A 27,095-nucleotide genomic window follows, 5' to 3' on the forward strand; every position below is an offset into this window, starting at 1 on the left:
CAAAATGGCGAATTATGCGGTTAAAATATTTCGACAGAAACACGGTTTATCATATTAAATATTGCTTACTTTGAGCTGTTCTTCCATCATATTCTTGGGCAATGTATCCTTTCTATGTTATAAACGTCTTTTGGTCGATAGATGTCCTCTGTCCTTCGAAATGTCCACCACCAACGACCGACTCCCTAAAACGTGTCCAAACTTTCAGAACGCACAACAAAGAAATTCCTCAAAATCGCACTAAACGGATATAAATTGATATAAAACGGCTCAAATTAACTACATTATGATGTTTTTAACAACTATAACGACTGAAAACTGACCGCGAGAAATATTGCTGTTAGAAAACGATTTGGAACGAGACAGGTCCGATGCCTTCACGCTTGAGGCGCACATTGAGAAAGGACGGTCTCTGTACATTTTTGTTCATTTATAATGGCTGTGAACGTCCATCGACTTCATTGAAAACGTGATGACGTACAGACACCCAGAGGAAGACGTAGGCAGTGTCGGTTTCTTCATAGCATTCACTGTCGCCTTAAAAACAGACCCCAGATCAGAGGTAAAAATTCTTGAAATCTGAACCCTGTCATGAAAAGTGCTTAGATATTGTTCTGTACCACTCAGAGACAAAATTCCAACTTCTATAGAAACTAGAAGGTGTTTTCTATCCAATAATAACAATAATATGCATATTGTACGATCAAGAATTTAGCACGAGGCAGTTTAATTTGGAGACACAAATATGCTAATGCGAACAGCACCCCCTATAGTTGCAAAGGTTAATGAAGTGCCATCTCTAATCTTTAAATATTTAGTCTGCTTTAATGAGGGAGATTATATTTGAATGTTTTTCTCTGGGAGGCTGATGATGAAGAGAGGAATCATTTTTTCCTCGTCTCTCTCAGCGCACCGAGCGGTCTTGGTGTTCCTCTTCTGTCCTCTCAACTAAGACCATGGTCTCAAACTCAATATAGATATTTTTTAGCCGTCCATCTGGCTAACAAAGCCATGCCTGCCAGTGCTGTGTGTGTTCATTGCTTCCCAGGAACTATCAAGCTATTGAATGACAGGAGGGGAGAGTTTTGTGAAACATTTGCTAGTCAAAGGTAATCAAGTTGAACTAAGTCACCATAAATGGAAAGACCTAAACTAAAAGCTTACAGTAATTATCTCGTGTTTCCAGTCTATGAGAAGAGCTCCCTCTGTCTTTCTATCATACGCTGAAATGGGAAATACATTTTATTAAACTCAGCAAAAAAAAAAATGTCCCTTTTCAGTCTTTCAAAGATAATTCGTAAAAATCCGTGTAGCTTCACAGATCTTTATTGTAAAGGGTTTTAACACTGTTTCCCATGCTTATTCAATAAAACATAAACAATTAATGAACATGCACCTGCGGAACGGTCATTAAGCCACTAACAGCTTACAGACAGTAGGCAATTAAGGTTACAGTTATGAAAACTTAGGACACTAAAGAGGCATTTTTACTGACTCTGAAAAACACCAAAAGAAAGATGCCCAGGGTCCCTGCTCATCTGCGTGAACGTGCTTAGGCATGCTGCAAGGAGGCATGAGGACTGCAGATGTGGCCAGGAAATAAATTGCAATATCTGTACTGTGAGACGCCTAAGACAGCGCTACAGGGAGACAGGACGGACAGCTGATCGGCAGACCACGTGTAACACCTGCACAGGATCAGTACATCCGAACACACACACTGCAGACAGGTACAGGATGACAACAACAACTGCACGCGAGTTACACCAGGAACGCACAATCCCTCCATCAGTGCTCGGACTGTCCGCAATAGGCTGAGAGAGGCTGGACTGAGGGCTTGTAGGCCTGTTGTAAGGCAGGTCCTCACCAGATATCACTGGCATCAACGTTGCCTATGGGCACAAACCCACCGTCGCTGGACCAGACAGGACTGGCAACAAGTGTTCTTCACTGACGAGTCGTGGTTTTGTCTCACCAGGGGAGATGGTCGGATTCGCGTTTATCGTCGAAGGAATGAGCGTACACCGGGGCCTGTACTCTGGAGCGGGATCGATTTGGAGGTGGAGGGTCCATCATGGTCTGGGGCGGTGTGTCACAGCATCATCGGACTGAGGTTGTTGTCATTGCAGGCAATCTCAATGCTGTGCTTACAGGGAAGACATCCTCCTCCCTCATGTGGTACCCTTCCTGCAGGCTCATCCTGGAGGGTTGACCCTCCTGCTAGACAGGAATGTCCGTGTTCTGCCATGGCTAGCGAAGAGTCCGGATCGCAATCCCATTGAGCACYTCTGGGACGTGTTGGATCAGAGGGTGAGGGCTAGGGCCATTCCCTCCAGAAATGTCTGGGAACTTGCAGGTGCCTTGGTGGAAGAGTGGGGTAACATCTCACAGCAAGAACTGGCAAATCTGGTGCAGTCCATGAGGAGGAGATGCACTGCAGTACTTAATGCAGCTGGTGGCAACACCAAATACTGACTGTTACTTTTGATTTTGACCCCCACTTTGTTCAGGGACACATTATTCCATTTCTGTTAGTCACATGTCTGTGGAACTTGTTCAGTTTATGTCTCAGTTGTTGAATCTTATGTTCATACAAATATTTACACATGTTAAGTTTACTGAAAATAAACGCAGTTGACAGTGAGAGGATGTTTCTTTTTTTGCTGAGTTTATAACAGTCGGTGCTGGCTCACATAGCAGTCCGTGTTATGATCTACTCATAACTCCAATAGAGCGTTGCTAGTCAGGAAGAGATAATGATCAGAATGGTTGGATCATTGTTCGTGGTTTTTCTATGAACTCCATCTATTAACTATCATTTCCTTTAGATGTTGACCTTTGCTGTTTTATTACTGCACTCAATTGTGAACGTGTTGTAGTTGAACATTAGCTGATAGGTACTATTTAAAATACTATAGATTACCACTTTTTTTTGCTTTCATGGGCTTTGTAGCACCCTTGGGGCCGGTTTCCCAGACACGGATAAAGCCTAGTCCCAAACTAAAAAGCATTCTCAATGGAGAATCTACATTGTAATTGACTTTAAGTCCATGACTAGTTTTAATCTGTATCTGGGAAAACGGCCCAGTTTTAATGCCCAAAGTTTATATGATTATAAAAAAATATATAGGCGAGCATGTTCTAATCTATCTATTACCATAGACTCCTTGCCTGGCCTCCAGCTAAAGAGAAGATATCCACAGTGTTTGAAGCCAGACAAACTCCATGGCAACGAAGGAGAAAATGAATGAAAAGAGGGACTTATCTGAGTCCAGAACACTACATTATAGTCCTGCGGTATGAGAGAGGAGAGAGCTCTTCTATTGACCCTCATACAAATTCATAACCCGCTAAACAAACACACACAGAGTTCAGCTTTCATGTAACACTGGGGAAATCCGGCAGATCTGTCGCTCTCATCGTTGCTGAACAACCTTATTCCAAGATCACTCAACAACAAGGAACAAACGTGCAGAGAAATACAACCGACGCTCCTGCCTGCTTGTTTCATGTTGGGTGTCAGCGCTGCTCACAGTCTACCGGGCGTGCTGTTCAGTTGGAACCCCTTAGGGGGATGGATGGATGGAGAGAGGGAGGGAGTGCATTGCCTCCCGGAATTTGATGGTCAGCATTCCTCTGATTGGGCTTTTGGGTGCATGACCCCGGGGTCCGAACAGAGGAGGGTTGAAGAGGGGGAGGACTTCATGTTTTCCTTTCTTCCCTTTGTTCCGTCTGCTTTTTGGTTCACAGAGCAAACACAGTGGTTCTCGTCTCTCTTGATATTCCAGTAGATGGACATGCATCTGATCAACGCAGCAGGCTTCTCGATACATCCTTTCGGCTGGGTGAATTACACACACATATACAGTTTCTCTCAATTTATCCGATTCAATTCAGGCCAGCCATGTACCCTAATCTAAGAACCCTATGCCTTATTTAGGAGATAAATATTCATGGTAACCTCCACTTAAAGTATTTAATTGTTTAAACCTGGATCTCCAAGAGCAGCATTTTAAGTCTATTGCACTCAGTCTTGCCATTGGCCCTCACAAAATGCAATTTGAGGCTTRGCTTTTTTTACCCCATTTATCAGGGCTTCCAGTTAGGCTCTTTGTAAGTGTTGGATGGATAAGTCATAGGTTAGACTGACCATGAGGCAGCGCACCTGTGAGTGAATAAATAAGACACCCCTGGGGCCACATAACAGTCCCCTGCCCTTCTCTCCTGTTGCCTTCAAAGGAGCCCAATCATTGTGTTACTGTGGGCCTATCTCCCCCTACCGGTGGGTTCCTGCATTGAATGTACTGACTTGGTAGGATGAAGTTGTTGCCACTAGACATTTACATTTTACATTTAAGTCATTTAGCAGACGCTCTTATCCAGAGCGACTTACAAATTGGAAAGTTCATACATATTCATCCTGGTCCCCCCGTGGGGAATGAACCCACAACCCTGGCGTTGCAAGCGCCATGCTCTACCAACTGAGCCACACGGGACCACACACTAGACAATGATGTAAGTAGTGCGTCCGTCCCCCGTCCCCCCTCCATGGTTAAAGTTATTAGGGTAGGGTAATCTGATCCTAGACCTGTGTCTTAGGTCAACTCCTCATCATCTTGCCTGGATGGATCTGTGGAATGTGAGGCACCAGTAGAAACAGCGGCCTCCCACCGGGCCCTCTGGTACACCGTAGCCTCAGGTCAGGGGTCAGTCGAATGGTGTGGACAGGATGCATGCTGGTCCTTAATAGAGACGCTCGTAAGAGCACACCCAGGTGTAGGACTGCAATGGTGTGTGTGTGTGTGTGTGTGTGTGTGTGTGTGTGTGTGTGTGTGTGTGTGTGTGTGTGTGTGTGTGTGTGTGTGTGTGTGTGTGTGTGTGTGTGTGTGTGTGTGTGTGTGTGTGTGTGTGTGTGTGCTTACGTAGACTGAAGCCTTATTCGCTATCATACAATCTGGCAGCATTCTTAAATCCTTTCTATATCAAATAACATCTGTTATCGTCTGATCTGTCATTCCCTCTGCCCTCTGCTTCCCTGTGTTATCTCGCCTCATCTAAAAACACATGACTGCACTCTTCCAAGTGTAAAGAAAATACATCAATAATTTAAACTACCATAATTAATTACAGGGCATCTGTCCGGCATATGGATAGTTTGGTATGTAATGCTCTGTGTGATTTGAAGTATTATCAGGGACTTTCCAACCCAGGAACCCATCTGGTCCTGTGATAGAGGTCGTCAGAGTCCCCTCATTTCCACTCTTTATCTGCATGCCTTTCTATATACTGTAGCTTCTATAGTCAGGATGCAGTAAAATAAGGAGAGGCTTTGAAAGAGAAAGGCTTACCTTTCTTTCTAGGAAAAATCTCTCTGTGGGCTTTATGTTCCAGATCGGCGCTCGTTCAGGATGAGCTTGCTCAGTTTGTTTTTGATGCCCAATATACTCTCTTGCGCACTTTATCTCTCTTTCACACACCTTTGAGAGAGAACCCCCCCCCCACATACCTCCCCAGCTCCCACTTGCTGCCCTGTTTGTGTCTGCTGATCCAGTCTGTAGCAGGGTGGGGGTCTGTGGGATTAGTAGTCGGAGTCTCTCCTTCTCTCTGTGGTTTAGTCCTCCCTCCCCAGTGTGAGCCAGACTAGCCCGTGGTGAGGAGGAGGACCTAATACGGTTCAAGCCTGCTCCTCCAGCSGTCTGCAGCCTCAGCATTTAGGCTTTATAAGCTGCTCAGGGCGATAGCCCCAGGGCCACTGCTACTGACAGGAGGCAGCTGGAAGGGAGCGCTCTCTATAAACTATATAAGGAGGAGTGGAGCAGGAAGCTCAATGAATCAGTTTGGCCTTGGTATGAAATGGTCAGTGACCAGCTCATTTCCCTCTCCTCTCCCCCACATCGTTGGGCTTAACAGTCCTGGACCTGCTCTTGGGGCCGGTTTCTGTCTTAAATGTCAGCTGTAAAATCTGTCAGATTCACTGGGAGCCCTGTGGGACTCGGGGTTGTGTTCAGGGTCAAACGCTCTGTCTCTTTCTGTTTTTCTCTCTCTTACCCGAAGGCTTGTCTGTGTGGCTGGGAGGATGACTGGGCACTATGTAGATAGAAGATACACTGAACACCTACTCTTTAGATGGGGAAATCTCAGCACTGCATTCTCATATTCTCTTTCTTTCTGCTCTCTCCCTCACAGGTTTTCCTGCCTGACCGACCTCATCAGATAAGACACACACGCCTTTTTTCAGGTGAGACCTCTCTGCTTCCTCCTGTCATAACACCACCTCAAACCTATCACCTCTTATATACCATTGTTTACCCCACAGTCTCAGTCAGATCCTTACCCTAGTCGTTATTAACCCCCCTCCATACTTTTCCAGGTATGACCACCACCTCTCTACAGAGAGCAGTAGTAACAAAACATTACTTCAGAGGACAAGGTGACACTGACCCATCGTTCCCTTCGTTAGCCCGCCCAACCCAGTGCCGCCTCCTCACCCAGTCTCTGTGCCCCTGTGGGAGGAGGAGGAGGACCCTGTGTTGTTGTGATTTGTCTCCCTGCAGCCAGTTGGAGGGGAAGTGGTCAACGAGGTGAGGCTGTTCTCAGGCTAAGAATAGAGCAGGATGCCCCCCCGTTCACACTGAGGCTGATGGGTTGGGTCTGCGTTGAGGGAGGTCCGGGACGGAGGGCTGGGGGATGCAGGGGGTTCAGAGCGGAAGCACCATGAGGGTTTCTCTTGTTACATCATAGTCAGGGGGGGATCTCTGTCAAGATCTTTCTCTCTCCTTCCTCAAGTTCTTGCTTACCTTTTTCTTTGTCACTCCTCATTGTCCATTCTGGATCTCTCTCTCTGGCTGCGTGTTCATCTCCCTCTGTGTTTTACTCTGTCTTTGTTTCTCTCGGTCAAGGTGCCTTTGTCAAAGCCAAGGCTTAGTTAGCACTTCTGAGAGAAAAATGATCCTTTAAGTGCTTGCCCAGGGGCATGGTGGATGACATTGATCATGTCAGGGAAACTTTGATAGATTGCAGCATCCTGTTTATAATGCAGGGCTGTGAGAGTCTGTCTTGGCTTCGGACTCGATGTCTGTTTTTTTTGTTAATAACGAACTGATATGGGCTACTTGTTTTGCTCTTTGCAGTTAACCACATATTTGTATTTGCACTGTAGCGCCATGTTGGCTTCTTCCAGTTCCCCCACAGTGATAAATGATCCAGCCAGTCTACAGGGACTGCGACACTGTTTCACTGCTGCTGTATGGATTTGCGGGAGCTAGTTTCGTAACCTGGTCTCAGTGGAATCAACCCCAGCCCACTGCAGGTGGAATGGCTTAAATCTTCGGTGGCTCCCATTTAAGGCAGGTGTTGTTCTGGAGATATTTCCCAGTTTACTAACACACTGTCAGTGAGCAGCTCTCGCGGCATTGTGCTCTTGACCCCCCCCCCCCCCCCTCCGGAGCTACCACTGTGCGCCCTGTGTGAGACCGGCTGCAATCGTAAACAAAATCTGGTGCTGTGCAGCGTTGGCCCACATTTGAGATTGTGAACACCCTCAGCCACCCACCCACACAGCCATATAATCATTCACGTTTAAGGTCAGAGTTTTCCTTTCACACCTGTAACGCTATCTTTGTGGAGGAAGAGAGTGCGGGAGGAGGTTCTGGTTCAGGTTCTGGCGTGGCTATTTTGGGCTCCATGAGAAAATGTGTTCATGACACAGGGCTTCGGAGATGGCCTGGTTTTGAGTAGGGGGAGGGGACCTGGTGGGAAATTCACGAGGCTGCAATTTTTAGGCCATATGGAAACATCATAAAATCAGATGATCAGTCAACTGACCCTGCCTCATGTTCCGACTTGTTCTCTGAAGACGTAGGGTTTTGGGCCACTGTCAGCAAGCAGACGACGTGTACCCACTTGGAACAACTCAGTCCGACAGGAAGTTACACCCTTAAGGTTTTATAACTGCCTTTGATTTATTATGCTGTTAGCTGAGCAGTTTTTGAAAGTGCAAACAAATKATTTTTGTATATCAATGTCAAGTTAACATGTATTTGTACTTTTAATTGAATTGCTGTCTTTGTTGGCCCTGCTTCACCACTTTTCCTTCGATTTCTGTTTTACGTTGTCATGAGAAAGACATTATCCTGAGGACACATTTTGGATACGAGAACATGGTGTGATCTGATGTGCACTAACCCTACTCCTTCTCTCTCTTTCTCTCTCTCTCTTTCTTTCTGCCCCTCCTTCAGGCTTTTTCCCCTCTGCCGCCCCCAAGATGAGCAGGCTGGGCCTCCACAGGGGGCAGTGTTCAGGGCTGCGCCCCAGCCCCACCGACCCCCAGCCGAGAAGCTGCTGAACGTAACGCACACGCACAGCAGTACAGCCACACACACACACACAGAACCTGAGAGCAGGAGCTACACACCCACGATAGGGTCGAGATACAACCAGTGTCTCCTGATAACGGCCGTGTTTACATGTGTACAAGGGAGTGGTGTGGTGTTCCGTGACGGAGAGAGGAGAGAGATCCGCCAAGAGGAGGGGAGCGAGCGGAGGAGGAGGAGTGTGAGGAACACACAGAGAGAGAAACCCAATCCTCTTCGGTAGCAGAGCGGCGGACGGGCGAGCCTGGGAGAAAGAGAGAGAGAGGGAGGAGAGTGCAGAGGTAGAGGGAGCCCTAAGTCCAGCGCAGACTGAGTCAGAGCAGCCAGCCAGGCAGGCAGCGCGTCCTGCATCCAGAGAGGTGGAGAGACGAGCAGGGCCCCAGACGGAGAGTCATGGGCTATGCGGGCCATGGTGACCTAGAGTAAATGGCTATTCCTCAGCACAGCTTGGTGCCAGTGTCTGGAGCTCAACCCTCCCCCTCCTCCTCTTCTTGTGTCCCTGTCAGCTGCTGTGCCACGCTGCTGTTTGTCCCCGGCGCTGCCTTCTGCTCTGCCCCTGTCGTGCTGCGGCCATGGTGGCCAGCCTGTGGAAGCTGTTGCGGGGCGTCAGGCAACTGGAGCTCCATCGCCTCATCCTGGTGCTCATCGTCTTCTGCCTCCTCTCCATGGCCTTCTTGGCCTACTACGTCAGCAACAGCCCCAAGATCAAGGAGGCACCCCCGCTGCCCTTCAGTGACTGCGGGGGGGTGGCTGTGGGAGGGGGGCAGCGGGAGCCCCTCTTCCTGCCTCGCTCGGGTCGATTGCGCCAGGTAAAGGCCATGGACAACTCTCGCACGGACCCGGTGGTGCTGGTGTTTGTAGAGAGCATCTACTCTCAGCTGGGCCAGGAGATCGTGGCCATCCTGGAGTCCAGCCGATTCCGCTACCGCACCGAGATCGCCCCGGGGAAGGGAGACATGCCCACGCTGACTGAGCGCAACCGCGGCCGATACGCCCTCGTTATCTACGAGAACTTGCTGAAGTACGTCAACCTGGACGCCTGGAACCGCGACCTGCTGGACAAGTACTGCGTGGAGTACAGTGTAGGCATCATCGGCTTCTTCAAGGCCAACGAGAACTCGCTGCTCAGCGCCCAACTCAAGGGCTTCCCTCTCTTTCTGCACTCCCACCTGGGCCTGAGGGACTACCGCATCAACCCCAACGCCCCTCTGCTTTACATCACCAGACCTAATGAGGTGGAGCAGGGCCCCCTTCCCGGGGACGACTGGACCGTGTTCCAGTCCAACCACTCCACCTACGAGCCTGTCCTCCTGGCCAGCACCAAGTCCTCTGACGCCCTGGCCCACCTGGGGCCACTCAGGGCTATGCACTCCACCGTGGTCCAGGACCTGGGGCTTCACGACAGCATCCAGAGGGTCTTGTTTGGAAACAACCTGTCCTACTGGCTGCACAAGCTGGTGTTTGTGGACGCCATCGCCTACCTGACGGGCAAGCGGCTCTGCCTCTCGCTGGAGCGCCACCTGCTGGTGGACGTGGACGACATTTTCGTGGGCAAGGAGGGCACCCGCATGAAGGTGACCGACGTAGAGGTGGGTTCACTCGGTCTTTCTTTCTCTCACACTCTCCCTCTCTGCTCTCATGGTAGGCCTGTATGTGAGGCTCAATTCATTTGCCTAGGTTCACTGTCAGTGGTAATTAAGATTGTGTAAAGATTATTAATCACGAGGAAACACAGACTATTCCAAAAAGGAAGATTATTTCAGTCTGTCACCTTAACAAGTGTAGATGTTTCTGTTAAAGCACCCTTTGAGGATTTTAAGAAAGTGCGTCTTTCCTACTCCTTGCACCATGGGACACACGGTTGAACATATTGATTTCCAATGCCATTCTCCGTAAGGTGTGACTTGCTTCTAAGGCAAGGCCAAATAAAGGCTAGCGTTTATTAGGATGAATCGCAACAGGATCTGTCTCTTCTGCCATTAGTCTCGTAAGTCTTTTATCTGGTTGTTAGCATGCTACTGTGTCAAATAGATTTACGTGTGTTCTCTTCACTTTGAGAAAACCACCACTGGACGACGTTAAGGCTTTTCCAGTCTTAATCAAAACCTTATTTGAAGTGACAAAAACAGATGTGTGAGAGTCTCCAGTACATCACAGCTCTCTTAATGGGTTTTCTCGCCGCTCTATATAGCTGTTGAACACATTTAACCCGCGTCAGCAGTTTGCAATGCAGAAAAGCGAGCCACGTTGCCTGGAGGGCCACTCTGCCAAATGCATCAAACTAAATTAACACAATTAATGGGAAATAATAGGAGTATTAATTAGGATTTAGCACTGATAACAGGGATGCAGTTTAGAGAGTAATGGGGGACGGTACAAGGGGGCAAACTTGTCGCTTCAGCAAAAAGGGACCTGCTCACTCCGAGCGTGTCTCCTTCCCCACGAGTGGTAGGGGGGTGGGCAGGGGGAGGTACAGGGCAACCACGAGTCGTTCAGTCAGTTAATGAGCCTGTCATCAACTAAACCTGACAGGGTTGGTACCAGGCAGTTGCATAAATAAGGGCATATGGAAGGAGAAAATGTACTGTTGGCACCGCCGCTGTGTTTAGTTATCACACCACCGGTTAAACATTTCTGCTTAATTGCTCCTGTGGAAATTGTATGACTAATAGACCATTGACGTCTCAGGCAGCCGAGTCAGGTACATGCTTTTGAGGCCATTCTCTAAATGGAGAAAGCAACATTACATTACGWGTATATATGGATTAATTGTGGAGCACAGAATAGAACAGCCAAGGTAGTGTAGTCGGAAGAATGGCCCATTGATTTTGCTCACCTCAATCTTCTGAACAGAAGTGGTCCTCTCTGAAAGGAATTGGCCAACTTGGTCTCTCGAGCATCAAGTCAATGGAACCACTTACCACTTTCTAATGTGTTAAAGATGCTGAAATGTATTTGATGTCTTTCCAAATTACGTTTTCACCACAGCATATTGATCCAGACAGTTATATACTACATGACCAAAAGTATGTGGACACCAGCTTGTCGAACTTCCCATTCCAAAATCATGATCATTAATATGGAGTTGGTCCCCCCTTTGCTGCTATAACAGCCTCCACTCTTCTGGGAAGGCTTTCCACTAGATGTTGGAACATTGCTGCTGGGATTGCTTCCATTCAGTCACAAGAGCATTAGTGAGGTCGGGCACTGATGTTGGGGAGTAGGCCTGGCTCGCAGTTGGCTTTCCAATTCATCCCAAAGGTGTTCGATGGGGTTGAGATTAGGGCTCTTGTGCAGGCCAGTCAAGTTCTTCCACATCGATCTTGATAAACCATTTCTGTACGGACCTCGCTTTGTGCACGGGGGCATTGTCATGCTGAAACAGGAAAGGACCTTCCACAAACTGTTGCCACATAGTTGGAAGCACAGAATCGTCTAAAATGTCATTGTATGCTGTAGCTTTAAGATTTCCGTTCACTGGAACTAATGGGCCTAGCCCAAACCATGAAAAACAGCCCTAGACCATTATTCTTCCTCCACAACACTTTACAGTTGCCGCTATGCATTGGGGCAGGTAGCGTTTTCCTGGCATCCACCAAACTCAGATTCGTCCGTCAGACGCGTTTCCACTGCGCCAGTGTCCAATGGCTGCGAGCTTTACACCACTCCAGCCGACGCTTGGCATTGCACATGGTGATTTTATGCTTGTGTGCGGCTGCTCAGCCATGAAAACCCATTTCATGAAGCTCCTAACGAGCAGTTATTGTGCTGACATTGCTTCCAGAGGCAGTTTGAAACTCATAGTGAGTATTGCAACCGAGGACAGACAAATTTCACCCGWTACAGAACTTGGCWGTCCRGTTCTGTGAGCTTGTGTYGCCTACCACTTCGCAGCTGAGCCGTTGTTGCTTCTAGATGTTTCCACTTCACAATAACAGCACTTACAGTTGACCGGGACAGCTCTAGCTGGGCAGGGGCGTTGATAATCTCATCGATTTTGGTCAGGTTTCTTCCACCTGTCCTGACATGGTGTAAAATGTTGTGGCCTTTGCCATGCAGACTATAGTTTAATTACTGCTTTGTTGCCTTCCTGCACTACCACCTGGCCTCCTGTTCAACAAAGCAGCTTTAATCACCTCAAGCAGTTGTGAGGCGAGTAGCAGGGCATAAACAAGGCATGGCTAAAGGCGTCCYCATGCTTCCCAGCCGAAACACTTTGAAAGAGTTTGTGCATATATTATGATGACATTTTGTGACGTTTTTGTTTGTTTTGGACTTAGGTACGTTTTTGGGGGGATTGTTTGGTCACATTTTTTTTCTTGAGGCAAGCTGAAGTCGGTACCCGAAGTCTACGCCCCTTCGTCAGTGATTGGTCAACAATAGGAATTCTTCAGTAAAGTCTTTGTTGTCATTCAACGAGAGACGACTCGTTTTCAGGCAAATTTAGAAATACTGCACCAAACATCTTAGTTGGATTTATAATTGCGCGACTGCACACTCGAGCACACTCGTTCGATTTGCCTATCACTCGTTCGGCTAGCCACCAGCCGAACTGAAGCATGCTGATGCATTAATGGACCACTAATCTCGTCTATTCTCACTCTGGGGGTGCAGCCTCAGACTCCTAAACACTAAAGCTGATTTCCCATACACGCATACCCCTGTTCACTTTTCCARGGTGCATTTGATATGGTTGACTCCTTCGATGTAACGTCAGCGATACTCTATTTGCTTTAGATGGTTGAATTTACATACAGTGCACTTGGAGTGCATCCATATTCACTCCGGTTGGATGGGTACTCTCTCACCTTAGCATCTTAAATTGGCATTTATATTTCTCTGCCCATATGGTAAATGGCAGCTGCTGATGTTTGTCCTTGGCCATGTCCCCTTTCATCATCCTCCTGTTATGCAGGCCAGGTGGGAGTCCTGTTGACAGTCTAAGGTAGGGTCAGCCAATGCCCAGAGGCTTAAGTCAGATCATCACTGCAGGGTGAGGTTTTTAGCCAGCCCGGGGAATTRACAGTGTCTTTAGATTTTTCTCAAGACAATTCAAGCATATTGAGGTCAATGATCTGAAGAAGAAATAGAAGCGCACACAGACGGTGGAGATCAGTTGCAGTGGAGACTGACTGACAAGGGCCCCCTGACCAACCCTTATACCCCAACCTCATTCTGTCCATCTGCCCTTCTGCGTACCCCAGCTCTCCCTACCTCTACTCTTATTTTCCAGGCTGGCACCAAGTTCTGTCTGTGTGCCCACAGGACAATGCCCCATACCTCATCCCCCTGTTTGGTTTCGCCTCTCTGTCCCGCATGTCCTCCTCAGAAACACTGAAGGACTTTTGAAGAAGAGGAGCAGTTGTTGTGGTGCTGGAGGAGACGGAGAAGATATCAGATGCTGCTGTTCAGTTACTGATCGCTGCTTGTCATCAGACATGAATTATGTCTTGATATGTCTGTGGGGAGACATATCTCTGTCAGCAAACCTCAGGTGCTCTTAGGCAGCCAATACTGAGACATGGATCATATTTCCATGCACACACAAACACACACACAGACCCCACAAACACTCATCCTAATCTGCAAGGAAAACAAACAGTGAATGCACACATGCTCAAGGACATCAGTACCTCTTTAAATAAGTCAGCGATTGGGTCTTATCAGGTACAGCTGCTATCTCTCTCCCAGAGGTTTGAACAGTSGAGGTAAAGTGCATAGCTCTGCAGCTCTGGGTTGATATGTGGAGGCAGAGTAGCAATCTCTTTCCCCATGCTGTGATTTGTGTGAGGATGCTGCTGTAGTCATCTGATATAGCTGATAAAGTGTGACGGTTTGGGGAATTTGTTGAACAGGACTCCAGGGCTCCGCGGGTTGCTTTGCAATCCCATTAAAATCTTTACAATACCCCAACATGTGCACATTTTTTTACCCTTTATGGGTACAGTAGATATTTTTATTTATTTATTACGTCTTTCCACTCGGACTTGTATGATGCATCTGCATTTTGTTGTATTCAATCTAGTGGTTAAAGGCCCAATGTAGATGTTTTTTGTCTCAATATCAAATAATTTCCTGGTAACAATTAAGGACCTTACTGTGATTGTTTTCAATTAAAGTGGTCAAAAACAAACAAAAATAGCTTCTTAGCAAAGACCGATTTCTCAAGCAAGCATTTTGCAAGGACTGTCTGAGCGTGGTCTGAGTGGGAAGGGGAAAACTGAAAACTAGCTGTTATTGGCAGAGAGGTTTGGAACTCTCTTTCTTTTTGGTCTCACCAGGCAGGCCAAAGCATCATCCCGCCAAAACAGGCTGCAATGTCATGCAGTCTTTTCAAACAGCTCTTACACTAAAAGGGTATTATTAGGGCTGTGGCGGTTACAAAATTTTGTCAGCTGGTGATTGTCAAGCAGTGACCGTACTTACATATCCCAACCAGAAGCCATGGATTACAGGCAACATCCGCACTGAGCTAAAGGCTAGATCTGCCGCTTTCAAGGAGAGGGACACTAATCTGGACGCTTATAAGAAATCCCGCTATGCCCTCAAACGAACCATCAAACAGGCAAAGCATCAATACAGGACTAAGATTGATTAATACTACACCGGCTCTGATGCTCGTCGGATGTGGCAGGGCTTGCAAACTATTATGGACTACAAAGGGAAATTCAGCTGCGAGCTTCCCAGTGACTTGAGCCTACCAGACAGGCTAAATGCCTTTTATACTCGCGTCGAGGCAAGCAACACTGAAGCATGCATGAGAAGACCAGCTGTTCCGGACGACTGTGTGATCACGCTCTCTGTAGCCGATGTGAGCAAGACCTTTAAACAGGTCAACATTCAGACAGATTACCAGGACGTGTACTCAAAGCATGCGCGGACCAACTGGCAAGTGTCTTCACTGACATTTTCAACCTCTCCCTGGCCGAGTCTGTAATACCTACATGTTTCAAGCAGACCACTATAGTCCCTGTGCCCAAGAAAGTGAAGGTAAACTGCCAAAATGACTACCACATTGTAGCACTCACGTCGGTAGCCATGAAGTGCTTTGAAAGGCTGGTCATGGCTCACATCAACACTATCGTCCCGGAAACCCTAGCCTAGACCCAGTCCAATTCACATACTGCCCCAACAGATCCACAAATGACGCAATCCCAATCGCACGCCACACTGCACTTTCCCACCTGGACAAAAGGAACACCTATGTTAGAATGCTGTTCATTGACTACAGCTCAGCGTTCAACACCATAGTGCCCTCAAAGCTCATCACTAAGCTAAGGACCCTGGGACTAAACACCTCCCTCTGCAACTGGATCCTGGACTTCCTGACGGGCCGCCCCCAGGTGGTAAGGGTAGGCAACAACATCTGCCACGCTGATCCTCAACACTGGGGCCCCTCAGAGGTGTGTACTTAGTCCCCTCCTGTACTCCCTGTTCACCCATGACTGTGTGGCCAAGCACGACTCCTAAACTATCCTTAAGTTTGCTGATGACACAACAGTGGTAGGCCTGATCACCGACAATGATGAGACAGCCTATAGGGAGGAGGTCAACAAGCTGGCAGTGTGGTACCAGGACAATAACCCCCCCCCCCCCTTCTTTTTACATTGCTCGCTGTTTATTATCTATGCCTAGTCGACTAACCTGTACCCCTGCATATTGACTCGGTACCGGTACCCCCAGTATATAGCTTATTAGTTTATTTAACTCTATTTTCTTAAAGGGCTTTTAAGTAAGCATTTCACGGTCATTTCTACACCCGTTGAGTTCGACGCAAGTGTCATATAACATTTTATTTGATTTTAAATAACTGTCTGTCTCACGGTAATTGACCCTTAATTAATAGAAACACATTTTGCTTCTCCTGGCTTCCTGTGCATTTGGAAAGTATTCAGACCCCGTCACTTTTTCCACATTTTGTTACGTTACAGCCTTGTTCTGAAATTGATTCAATAATTTTTCCCCCTCATCAATCCACACACAATACCCCATGATGGCAAAAACAGATTTTTAGAATGTGTCAAATGTATAAAAAAATGATATCACATTTACATTAGTATCCAGACCCTTTACTCAGTACTTTGTTGAAGCACCTTTGGCAGCAATAACAGCCTCGATTTTTCTTGGGTATGACGCTACAAGCTAGACACACCTGTATTTGGCAAGTTTCTCCCTTTCTTCTCTGCAGATCCTCTCAAACTCTGTCAGGTTGGATGGGGAGAGTCACTTTTTTCAGATCTCTCCAGAGATGTTCGATCGGGTTCAAGTCCGTACTCGGGTTGGCCACTCAAGGACAATCAGAGACTTGTCACGAAGCCACTCCTGCATTGCCTTYGCTGTGTGCTTAGGGTCGTTGTCCTTTTGGAAGGTGAACCTTCTKCCCAGTCTGAGGTCCTGAGAGCTCTGGAGCTTTTTCGTCAATGATCTCTCTGTATTTTGCGGGCCCTTCTCCCCCGATTGCTCAGTTTGGTGGGGCGGCCAGCTCCAGGAGGAGTCTTGGTGGTTCTGAACTTCTTCCATTTAAGAATGATGGAATCCACTGTGTTCTTGGGGACCTTCAATGCTGCAGACATTTTTTGGTACCCTTCCCCAGATCTGTGTCTCGACACAATCCTGTCTCTGAGCTCTACGGACAATTCCTTTGACCTCATGGCTTGGTTTTGCCTTATATAGACAMGTGTGTGCCTTTCCAAATCATGTCCAATCAATTGAATTTACCACAGGTGGACTTCAATCAATTTGTAGAAACATCTCAAGGATGATCAATGGAAACAGGATGCACCTGAGCTCAATTTCGAGTCTCACAGCAGAAGTTCTGAATACTTATGTCAATAAGGTATTTCTGTTTTAGTTTTTTTATGAATTGACAAACATTTATACAAACCTTTGCTTCATCGTTATGGGATATTGTATGTAGATTGATGAGGGACATTTTTTATTTAATCAATTTTAGAATAAGGCTGTAATGTAACAATGTGGAAAAAGTCAAGGGGTTTGAATACTTTCCGAATGCACCGTATGTTATGTCCTGATCTCGTTATGCCAAATGGCTATGGTCTACAGTAGTTCATTTAGCAGACAAGATTTCCTAATTCTGTGGCATTATTTTATATTAAAGCTGAATTGAAAGGAAAGGATATTTTCTCCAAATGATTTGAGGGACTGCGCACTTGCGGCTATTCTGTGTTGAGCCGTTAACAAATAAATATGTACTCCTATCTGCTTAATTTAGAGTTATTAATGTAACTTTAGTTGTTCCTACAAACGTTGGGCGATATGTTTTGATTTTTCATACATTGTTAGGCTGTGTGATGCGACTAATGATGATTTGATAAAAGTTGCTTGAAAGGCATGAGCTCTGCTTTGTTTTTGCGCAGGCTATACACACTTCATCAGTCTCTCATTCACAATCTGACAAGCACTTGATAATGCCTCAACTTCCCGGCGGCATCCCTTTTGCCTCAACTTCCCGGCGGCATACCTAATGCCTCAACTTCCCGGCGGCATCCCTGTTTTTTGCGACCGGTGGCCGTTGTGCCCTTGGCCCGGAGTGCTGCGTTGTGCCCTTCTCCCGGAGTGCTGCGTGCTCCGAAGCACCTCTCACGCACATGGCTCTCCATCACCTGATCAGGTCATTCTCAGAGGCTACAAGTGAAGACAGACACATCAGCGATGCAACTGCGCGCGTTCTTATCCAATTCCGAGGTGCATATTGAAGATATTGGAAGAACGGTCCACATTTACTTTTCGTCAGCCAACAAGATGAGTAAGCCTAATGAACAGCAAAAGCACAATCCTATGTCAATCTACTATCCCCCATTGTACAAAAGTTGACCTATTCTGTGCTATAAATAAATATTCCAAACATAGTCTGGGACAGTTGTGGGATATGATAGATCTCAAATTAATACAACCACTAGCATAAAAAAATAACTTTTTACGTAATATGGCTGACTCAACAGCTCTGAACGTTTAGCTTAAAATGTTGATAAACTATGAGGCTATTTCTTAACATTARAAGCGCAGCAATGCGCACACGGCAGTAGGCTATAACCATGAATGTTCCATTAGTGGGAAAACACCATTATCAAAAGTGACGCAAATGCGATTATGCATGTAATGCTTTTATTATAAAGGTGCTTTTTTATGGTCTCCAAACTTGAAACTCACCCGCTGTTTATGTATGCCAGTTAGACTTTACACCCCTTTTTAAAGCGGATGAATGTGCTTAATTTTAAGAAGTTATCAGAACATATAGGCCTATGGGCTAGACTACATGAGGTGTGCGACTAGGATTAGAAAAAGTTGCAATGGCATTGTTTCTTGTTTTACGCTGGGCATCATTCACAGGTGATYTATAAGTGATAGGCTAATATTGTCACCCATCAGGCTATTCTTGATTTAATCTGTGACCGACCGGCTCAATTCGGTCTTATGTAGCAACAATTGAAATTGTGTTTTTTCCATTGGATAAAAGTAAAAACTCTGAGAAAATTGTATATCTTACACTACAGTTGATGAACAATGGGAAAGTAATTCTGCTTTGAAAGTTGATACATTTGTAACCTCACTTTTGAGAAAATGGCCCTTGAATGTTTTGTTACACCTACTGGAGAGCTCTTCTTTGTCTACACCCATTCAGCATCGTTCACACCCTTTTAAGCTTTAGCACCACGCTTTAGCATCAGCAGCATCAGAGCTTGGAGAATCCTAATTGACTAAACGGTCATGTGGTATTTGACTGCCTTCATGACTCGTGACCGCTGGTGTGGCGGTAATACGGTCACCGAAATAGCCCTAGGTATTATCATTTTCACAATTTCAAAGTATTGTTCCGACATTGTGTGGCAACATATATGAAACACAGGAAAATTATGTTTTTGACTGCTCTGGGCCTTTAAGTTTGTCAGCAATGTGATCGTTTTTAAAGCTAATAACTGCAATTGTGAATATAAATCCTATTCCTCTGTCATGTCCTCGTTTGCAGGCCTTGCTCAAAACGCAAAACAAGCTGCGAATGCTGGTCCCCAATTTTACCTTCAACCTCGGCTTCTCTGGAAAGTTCTATCACACAGGTGAGGGCATCTCGAAAAACATACCCTGTACTAGACAGTGTCACTGTAGATTCTGAGTTGGATGGTGTCATTGAGAAACTCTGTACACATTATTTCCTTCCKTCCCCCTCCTCCCTCCCTCTCTGRTCCCTTTCTCATCCCTACCCCTCCAGGCACAGACGAAGAGGACCGGGGAGATGACATGCTGCTAAGACACAGGAAGGAGTTCTGGTGGTTCCCCCACATGTGGAGTCACATGCAGCCCCACCTGTTCCACAACGTCAGCGTGTTGGCTGAGCAAATGAGGCTCAACATGCTGTTTGCCCAGGTGAGTGGGCGTCCGTGGATACCAAGCATCCTAATCATACTATAGATCTCTCTGGTAAGATGACGTGTATATAGTATGCTTATCCTCAACGCATCGTAATTATGGCCTTGTTGATCCAAATGGTGAGTGGTAATTGAATTCCTGGATGCTGGCCGTTGTGGATTTTTCCTTGTGAGCAATTACCTGTCATTTCATATGCACAATGAATGAATATATATATATATAATATCTACCATCCAAAATCCTTGTGCTTCCGATTGTATGTTAGAGTCTGGGGACTTGGCCCTATGCCAAATAAAATTGGTGCAAAAGATGCCCCCAAGGCTGCCTTGTTGATGTAGTGAGAAGCATGCTGCCCCCAAGGCAGCTGTGCGTGTTGATGTAGTGAGTGGCATTGAGAGTCAGGGGCCTGGGCCCAGGGAGCAGACGGTGTCAGCTGGTGTGTGTGTGAGGTGAATACTAACCAGCAGCAGCGTCCCCTCTCAGTAATCCCTGCTGCCATACAGCTGCCCTTCTAACTGACAGTGATGGACCGTGTCTCTGAGTGGTCAGGGGGGAGAGAGAGGCTAGTGGGTCCTTCATCACGGCTTAATGAGTCTCAATGAGCTAGCTAGCCAACTTTTTTCGCCAATTAACTTCACCTGGCCGGTGTGCGACGGTGGCAAAGTTGGTTTGACTTTGTATACTCTGTGGGGCTAGTTAGGGACCGTAAATAAATTACACAATGTAAATGGGACAATAATTTCATGTTTTTTACATCTTTTAGTTGTTTCATTAAATGCTTTAAATATTTGTGTAGGAATTTCTACAATTTATAGTTGTTTTGAGTTTAAGTCCCATTGCGATATCGAATGTCAAACCAAATTGTACAGTGTTTGTATACATTAATATTGTGTCAGACAAGTATATATTCTGGGTTCTGTAGGGGTACAACAGTTGAACTAAGCTCATGAGGCTTTTATAAGTTATATTCTTCAAAAATCAATGGGTATCATTCATTTATAAGTCAAAAAAATGTATGTAGCAACTGCGGATTCTAGCTTTAAGCATTCCCAGCACTCTGTGTTCTGCTAGCGAGGGGCACAGTGCCATGGTACCACACTATACATTCAGTTTGATGCATTTGTGTTAGTCTATAAAGCTGGGCTCTCAAACTTTGTTCCTGGAGAGCTACCCTCCTGTAGGTTTTCYCTCCAACCCCAGTTGTATATAACCTGATTTAATCTTATCAACCAGCTAATTATTAGAATCAGGTGTGCTAGATTAGGGTTGGAATGAAAACCTACAGGACGGTAGCTCTCCAGGAACATGGTTGGAGAGCCCTGCTCTAAAGGATTTAAGCTCCTGCTGAGCTTCCTTACTGTTGCCTTTTTTACAGTGTAGTGATTTGTAGACCAAGCAGGGTTATGTTGCCCTCCAGTGGAGAAGTTGCACATAATTTTTCTGCTGCGTGTTCGTTTTGAAGCAGACGGTGACTCATTCATTGATCATTAAAATGGCAATATCATCACGTTTGTTATTGCAATTTGTTCTGGGTGTCCCTCCTGTCCCTAGACACTTCTGACATCCATCTTTCTCTCTGTGTCTTATATCTATCCCCACCCCCCTCTTCCCCTCCAGGAGCATGGGATTCCTACAGACATGGGCTATGCTGTGGCCCCCCACCACTCGGGGGTCTACCCTGTCCACAGCCAGCTGTACGAGGCCTGGAAGTCAGTGTGGGGCATCAAGGTGACCAGCACAGAGGAGTATCCTCACCTCAGACCAGCCCGCTACCGCAGGGGCTTCATCCACAATGGCATCCAGGTCAGTCACGGCAGTCAATCAGTTTATTGAAGGAGAAGTTTACCTAAAATCACACATTTCCCAAATGATTCCATACCTTGAAATTAGTTTGGTTGAGTTTGCCTTCTCCCTCTCTCTCCCTGCAGTCTAGAACTGGAATGAGTCTCGTGATGTATCTTTGTGCACTGCTAACTCTGCTATGTTGTCAGTCAACAAGCCATTGAGAAAATTCTTTGTTTTATTGAAAGCGTATGACCGAATTAGCTATTTTTTTAGCAAAAGTACCATTGGTTTTGAGACAGGAAATMTGTACTTTTCCACCTAAAATGATTGAGATTATTTTAGATAATTATTTTATGTGGCCGACTGAAACAACAGCGGAGATGGACAACAACTGCGCATGTGCACTCTCATGGGGCAAACTTTGTGACATATACAGTACCGTTCAAAAGTTTGGGGTCACTTAGAAATGTCCTTTTTTTTTGTCCATTAAAATAACATAAAATTGATCAGAAATACAGTGTAGACATTGTTAATGTTGTAAATGACTATTGTAGCTGGAAATGGCAGATTTTTTAAATGGAATATCTACATAGGCGTACAGAGGCCCATTTTCAGCAACCATCACTCCTGTGTTCCAATGGCACGTTGTGTTAACTAATCCAAGTTTATCATTTTAAAAGGCTAATTGATGCGATGTAAAAACCCTTTTGGCAATTATGTTAGCACAGGCTGAAAACTGTTTAAAGAAGCAATAAAACTGGCCTTTGAGATTATTTGAGTATCTGGAGCGTCAGCATTCGTGGGTTCGATTACAGGCTCAAAATGGCTAGAAACAAGTACTTCTTCAGAAACTCATCAGTCTATCTTGTCTTGAGAAATGAAGGCTTCCATGCGAGAATTTACCAAGAAACTGAAGATCTCCTACCACACTATGTACTCATCTTTCACAGAACAGCGCAAACTGGGCTTTAATCACAATAGAAAAGAGGAGTGGAGGCCCCGGTGCACAACTGAGCAAGAGGACAAGTACATTAGAGTGTCTAGTTTGAGAAACAGATGCCTCACAAGTCCTCAACTGGCAGCTTCTTAAATGTACCCCAAACACCAGTCTCAACGTCAACAGTGAAGAGGCGACTCCGGGATGCTGGCCTACTGGTTACTTCAACACATTTTCCCATGTCTGATAGTTGTTGTGCTAGCCATGGCTTATTTTGCATGACAAAATGTTCAGGCAACTGTATAGCCTTCGTGTGAATACCTGGCTCCAGGAACCACCTGGGTATAGGATTACCCAAGTGTGGTCTATCACTTATTTGTAACCCCCCTATGATTAGGGGTCATGAGTTCATAAACAATAACAAAGTTACATACACAGGTTAGTAACATGGGTATCTACTTGACTTGTGTGTTAGTGGAACGTTTTCTTTGGTTATACACATAACAATAATAAATTTGTCATAGAGTTGCAATTCGAACGCATTCTAGACCCCTTTTACTTCTTACACATTTTGTTACGTTACAAGCCTTATTCTAAATGACAACAAACAAAAAAACATCCCTCATCAATCTACACACAATACCACCATAATGACAAAGCAAAATAATGTTTTTTATACATATTGCAAATGTATAAATACATTTAAAAATGGAAGTATCACTTAACAGTAAGTTATCAGCCTTTCCTCAGTAATTGTTGAAGCAGCCTTTGGGCGACAATTTACAGCCTTGAGTTTCTTCTTGAGACGCTACACAAGCTTGGCACATCCCTGTATTGTGGGAGTTTCTCCATTCTTTCTCTGCAGATCTTGCTCAAGCTCTGTCAGGTTAGATGGCTGAGCGTCACTGGCACAGCCTATTCAGCTTTTCCTCCAGGATGATGTCGATTCGGGTTAAGTCTGGTGCTCTGGGTTGGGCCAGGACTCAAGGACATTCAGACATTCAGAGAACTGTTCCCGAAGCTACTCCTCGCGTGTCTTGGCTTGTGCAGTGTTTGCAAAGGTGAACCTTCACCCCAGTCTGAATCCTGAGCAATCTGGAGCAGGTTTTCCCCTCAAGGATCTTTTCTGTACTTTTGCTCGTTCATTACTGTCCCTCGATCCTGACGTCTGCCCAGTCCCTGCTTGCCTGGAAGAAACATTCCCAACAGCCATTGAATGCTGCCACCATCATGCTTCACCGTAGGGATGGTGCCAAGTTTCCTCCAGATATGACATGGCATTCAGGCCAAAGAGTTCAGTATTGGTTTCATCAGATCAGAGAATCTTGTTTCTCAAGATCTGACAATCCTTTAGGTGCCTTCTGGCAAACTCCAAGCGGGCTGTCATGTGCCTTTTACTGAGGAGTGGCTTCTCTGGCCACTCTACCATAAAAACATGATTGATGGAGTGCAGCAGAGATGGTTGTCCTTCGGGAAGGTTCTCCCATCTCCACAGAGGAATTCTGGAGCTCTGTCAGAGTGGCCATCGGGTTCCTGGTCACCTCCCTGACCAAGGCKCTTCTCCCCCGATTGCTCAGTTTGGCCAGGCAGCCAGCTCTAGGAAGAGTCTTGGTTGTTCCAAACTTCTTCCGTTTAAGAATGATGGGGGCCACTGTGTTCTTGGGGAACTTCAATGCTGCAGACATTTTTTTGGTACCCTTCCCTAGATCTGTGCCTCAACACAATCTTGTCTCTGAGCTCTACGGACAATTCCTTCGACCTCATGGCTTGGCTTTTGCTCTGACATGCACTGTCAACTGTGGGACCTTTATATAGACAGGTGTGTGCCTTTCCAAATGATGTCCAAGCAATTGAGTTTACCACAGGTGGACTCCAATCAAGTTGTAMAAACATCTCAAGGACGATCAATGGGTACAGGATGCACTTGAGCTCAATTTCGAGTCTCATAGCAAAGGGTCAGAATAAAATAAAATAAACTTTTTTWTTTTATTAGCAAAAATGTCTAAACATGTTTTCGCTCTGTCATTATTGGGTATTGTGTGTACATTGACGAGGGAAAAACATATTTAATCAATTTTAGAATAAGACTGTAATGTAACAAAATGTGGAAAAAGGGAAGGGGTCTGAATACTTTCCAAACAACTGGCACAAGAACTTGAATGAATGGATAAACCCAATTGACTTTATGTATTTTTATTATAAATTGTATCACACACACGTACATCACACTTTTGAATAAATTATGTCTAGCATAATATAAAGTTATGCTAGGGGGGTTGATTAGGAACAAACCATGCTTGAATGTTTGGTATTACATTTTTTGTGACAAATATATTATAAAAACAACAATACTTGCTTTATTGGTCCATTTGCATGGATATTCTTTATTTATGCAGTTCACAGTACCTAACCTGGCACAAAACACACATCACAGGCTGAGAGCAGTACATACCTGTAACTTTGACAATTCACAAGGATATTTAACTCCAATGGCATTTACCACACAYCATGGGAGAGGAATCCGGACTTCTGGACCCAGTGTCTCATCGCAGAGGACCCACTCAGAAACAAATTTGTATGAGACCAGTCTGAACTGTATCGAATTACAATTATAGATTGAAGGGCAAAGTGGATTTGAGAATCTGYAGCAGCAGCCATGCACTTATAACATAACTTTTTGACAATATGAAAACAGGTTCTTCTTTGCTGTTCTTAGATGTAGGTGTTATTTCAAGTTCAATATGTAGGCCTGTATTTCCTATATCCTACTCAAATAAAAGATGCAAAAAACATTGTGATAATGTGAAGACATATCTTGACAGTGTTTGGCTAATGTAAAAACATAAACCCACAATGGNGTTTGGCTAATGTAAAAACATAAACCCACAATGGTCCAGCTCATAGAGGTTTATGATAAGTGATCATTCAATAGAGTAAAGTTCAGCTACTTACACGTTGGAAAACTGTCCATTTGACCCAACTGGAACTGGGTTGTGTCTCCAATTTCTTTTTGGGATATGGAAAAAAATTCCAGTACAACAGTGTTGATGTGAGCAGCAAAATCCCATTTGTCGCGAAAGGAAACTAGCTGCTCTTCATCATCAATAAGTTGGTAATTTAATCAAATTCTCTGCAGCATAAGCATTCTTCATGAGTCTGCATTGGCGCACAGTTACCACAACTACACCACCAATCTGCGTTCATCCTAGGGATGGGCTGGAGCTGTGGTCCTGATGCTGCCTCTGTGGCTACAACCAGGCCAGCCATCTGAAGCTCAATTTGCCTGAATTCTTGATCACAGTACTCAGGCTCAAATAAATATGGTTTGGCGACACCATCGGCGCCCCTGCAGTAGTTTTCTTCATCACTCGCAAGTATTTAGTCATCAGACTTGTTTGTAGGTTGATGTTTACTTCATATAACTAATCTCTAACGCTAGACTTCTGTCTTCACTTCTCCCCAAAATGTATTTATTCTAAAATTAAGTAAGAGAGCTAGAGAGGGAGTGCTAGCTATTTATTAATTTTACTTAGCTACTGAATGCAGCTAGATAGTTTAGACTACACAAACACCCGGTTCAAACAGAAAGGCATGCTATGTTGACTAGCTGGCTATGGCTATCCAACACTGGAACTCTTCCAAGTCAAGGTAAGCTTTTGGTTTTATTCATTTATTGCCACCAGGGCCCGCCAGTGTAACTACTAAACTGCTTGCTAACTGTACACTGTACTGCATGCTTTTAGTGGGTTTACTTACGCATTAGTTCTAGTGGCTATGTTGTTGACTTGACGTTAGCTAATATGGTGACAAAAATATAGGCTGTGTGTAGCGGTTATGATATGAAGATTCAAAAGGAACGAAACAGGGATAATCATACTGTTTGCAACTGTTGGACTAATGATTACACCTTAGATCAGCTATATGCAGGCAAGATTGTGCAGGGCGGTGTGCACCTATGTTGTAAACTTTCATTCATAGGCTAGGTTGTAGCAATCTCATGATGGGTATCGGGAAAATTCGAGTGTCATGTAGTGAGTAGCCTAAACCTATCGATGTTACATTGAACTGGGTGAATGGAAAATGAATGAGTCATCCAATATACTGTAATAGAAATAAGCCATGCTCATAAATAAATCATTGTTCTCCCTCATCTTAAATGGCACCGACCGCCACTGTTCCATGGGTATCAGTCTGCCATCAAACATCAACAATAAGATATGTAGCCTATAGAGCCCCACAGTGTAGGCGTCATAATACCCATAAAACCTAGCGGTCAAACAGGAAAATGGTTCCAATCGTTTTTTCACCAGTAATTTTTCCCATATGGGATTTTAGAACCCCTTCAAAAAAAGGTCTCTGTTTCATGTTGGCTTTCCCTGGTGTGACGTTTTGATAACCGTGTAAATCTCTCTCGGACAAGGTGACTTTGATCAATATATTCGTCACTATTTACTTTCAGATTCGAAAATGGTAATTAGCATCAAATTAGACATCATGCAAGACTAGTGGTGTAAAGTACTGTTTAAGTAGTTTTTTTTGCTATCTGTACTTGACTAATTCTATTTTTGACTACTTTTACTTCACCACATTCCTAAAGAAAATAATGTACTTTTTAC

General features: G+C 45.2%; 1 protein-coding gene across 6 annotated transcripts in view; it reads left to right on the forward strand.

The window, feature by feature from the left end:
- LOC111977593 (bifunctional heparan sulfate N-deacetylase/N-sulfotransferase 2) overlaps positions 1–27,095 on the forward strand; it is a 218,920-nt gene that overhangs the window by 175,473 nt on the left and 16,352 nt on the right. For 3 of the 6 annotated variants that reach the window (XM_070448492.1, XM_070448495.1, XM_070448496.1), the window contains 5 exons: positions 6,187–6,238; positions 8,238–9,961; positions 19,360–19,447; positions 19,600–19,754; positions 21,375–21,560. In XM_070448492.1, coding sequence (XP_070304593.1) covers positions 8,945–9,961; positions 19,360–19,447; positions 19,600–19,754; positions 21,375–21,560 — 1,446 coding nt within the window. In that variant the 5' untranslated portion in view covers positions 6,187–6,238; positions 8,238–8,944. Of the gene's footprint in view, positions 1–6,186; positions 6,239–6,370; positions 6,582–8,237; positions 9,962–19,359; positions 19,448–19,599; positions 19,755–21,374; positions 21,561–27,095 lie in introns of all 6 variants that reach the window. The other 3 variants (XM_070448491.1, XM_070448494.1, XM_070448493.1) reach the window with 3 other exon arrangements.

This window comes from Salvelinus sp. IW2-2015, linkage group LG18, assembly GCF_002910315.2.
Source record: "Salvelinus sp. IW2-2015 linkage group LG18, ASM291031v2, whole genome shotgun sequence".
NCBI classification, from domain to species: domain Eukaryota; kingdom Metazoa; phylum Chordata; class Actinopteri; order Salmoniformes; family Salmonidae; genus Salvelinus; species Salvelinus sp. IW2-2015.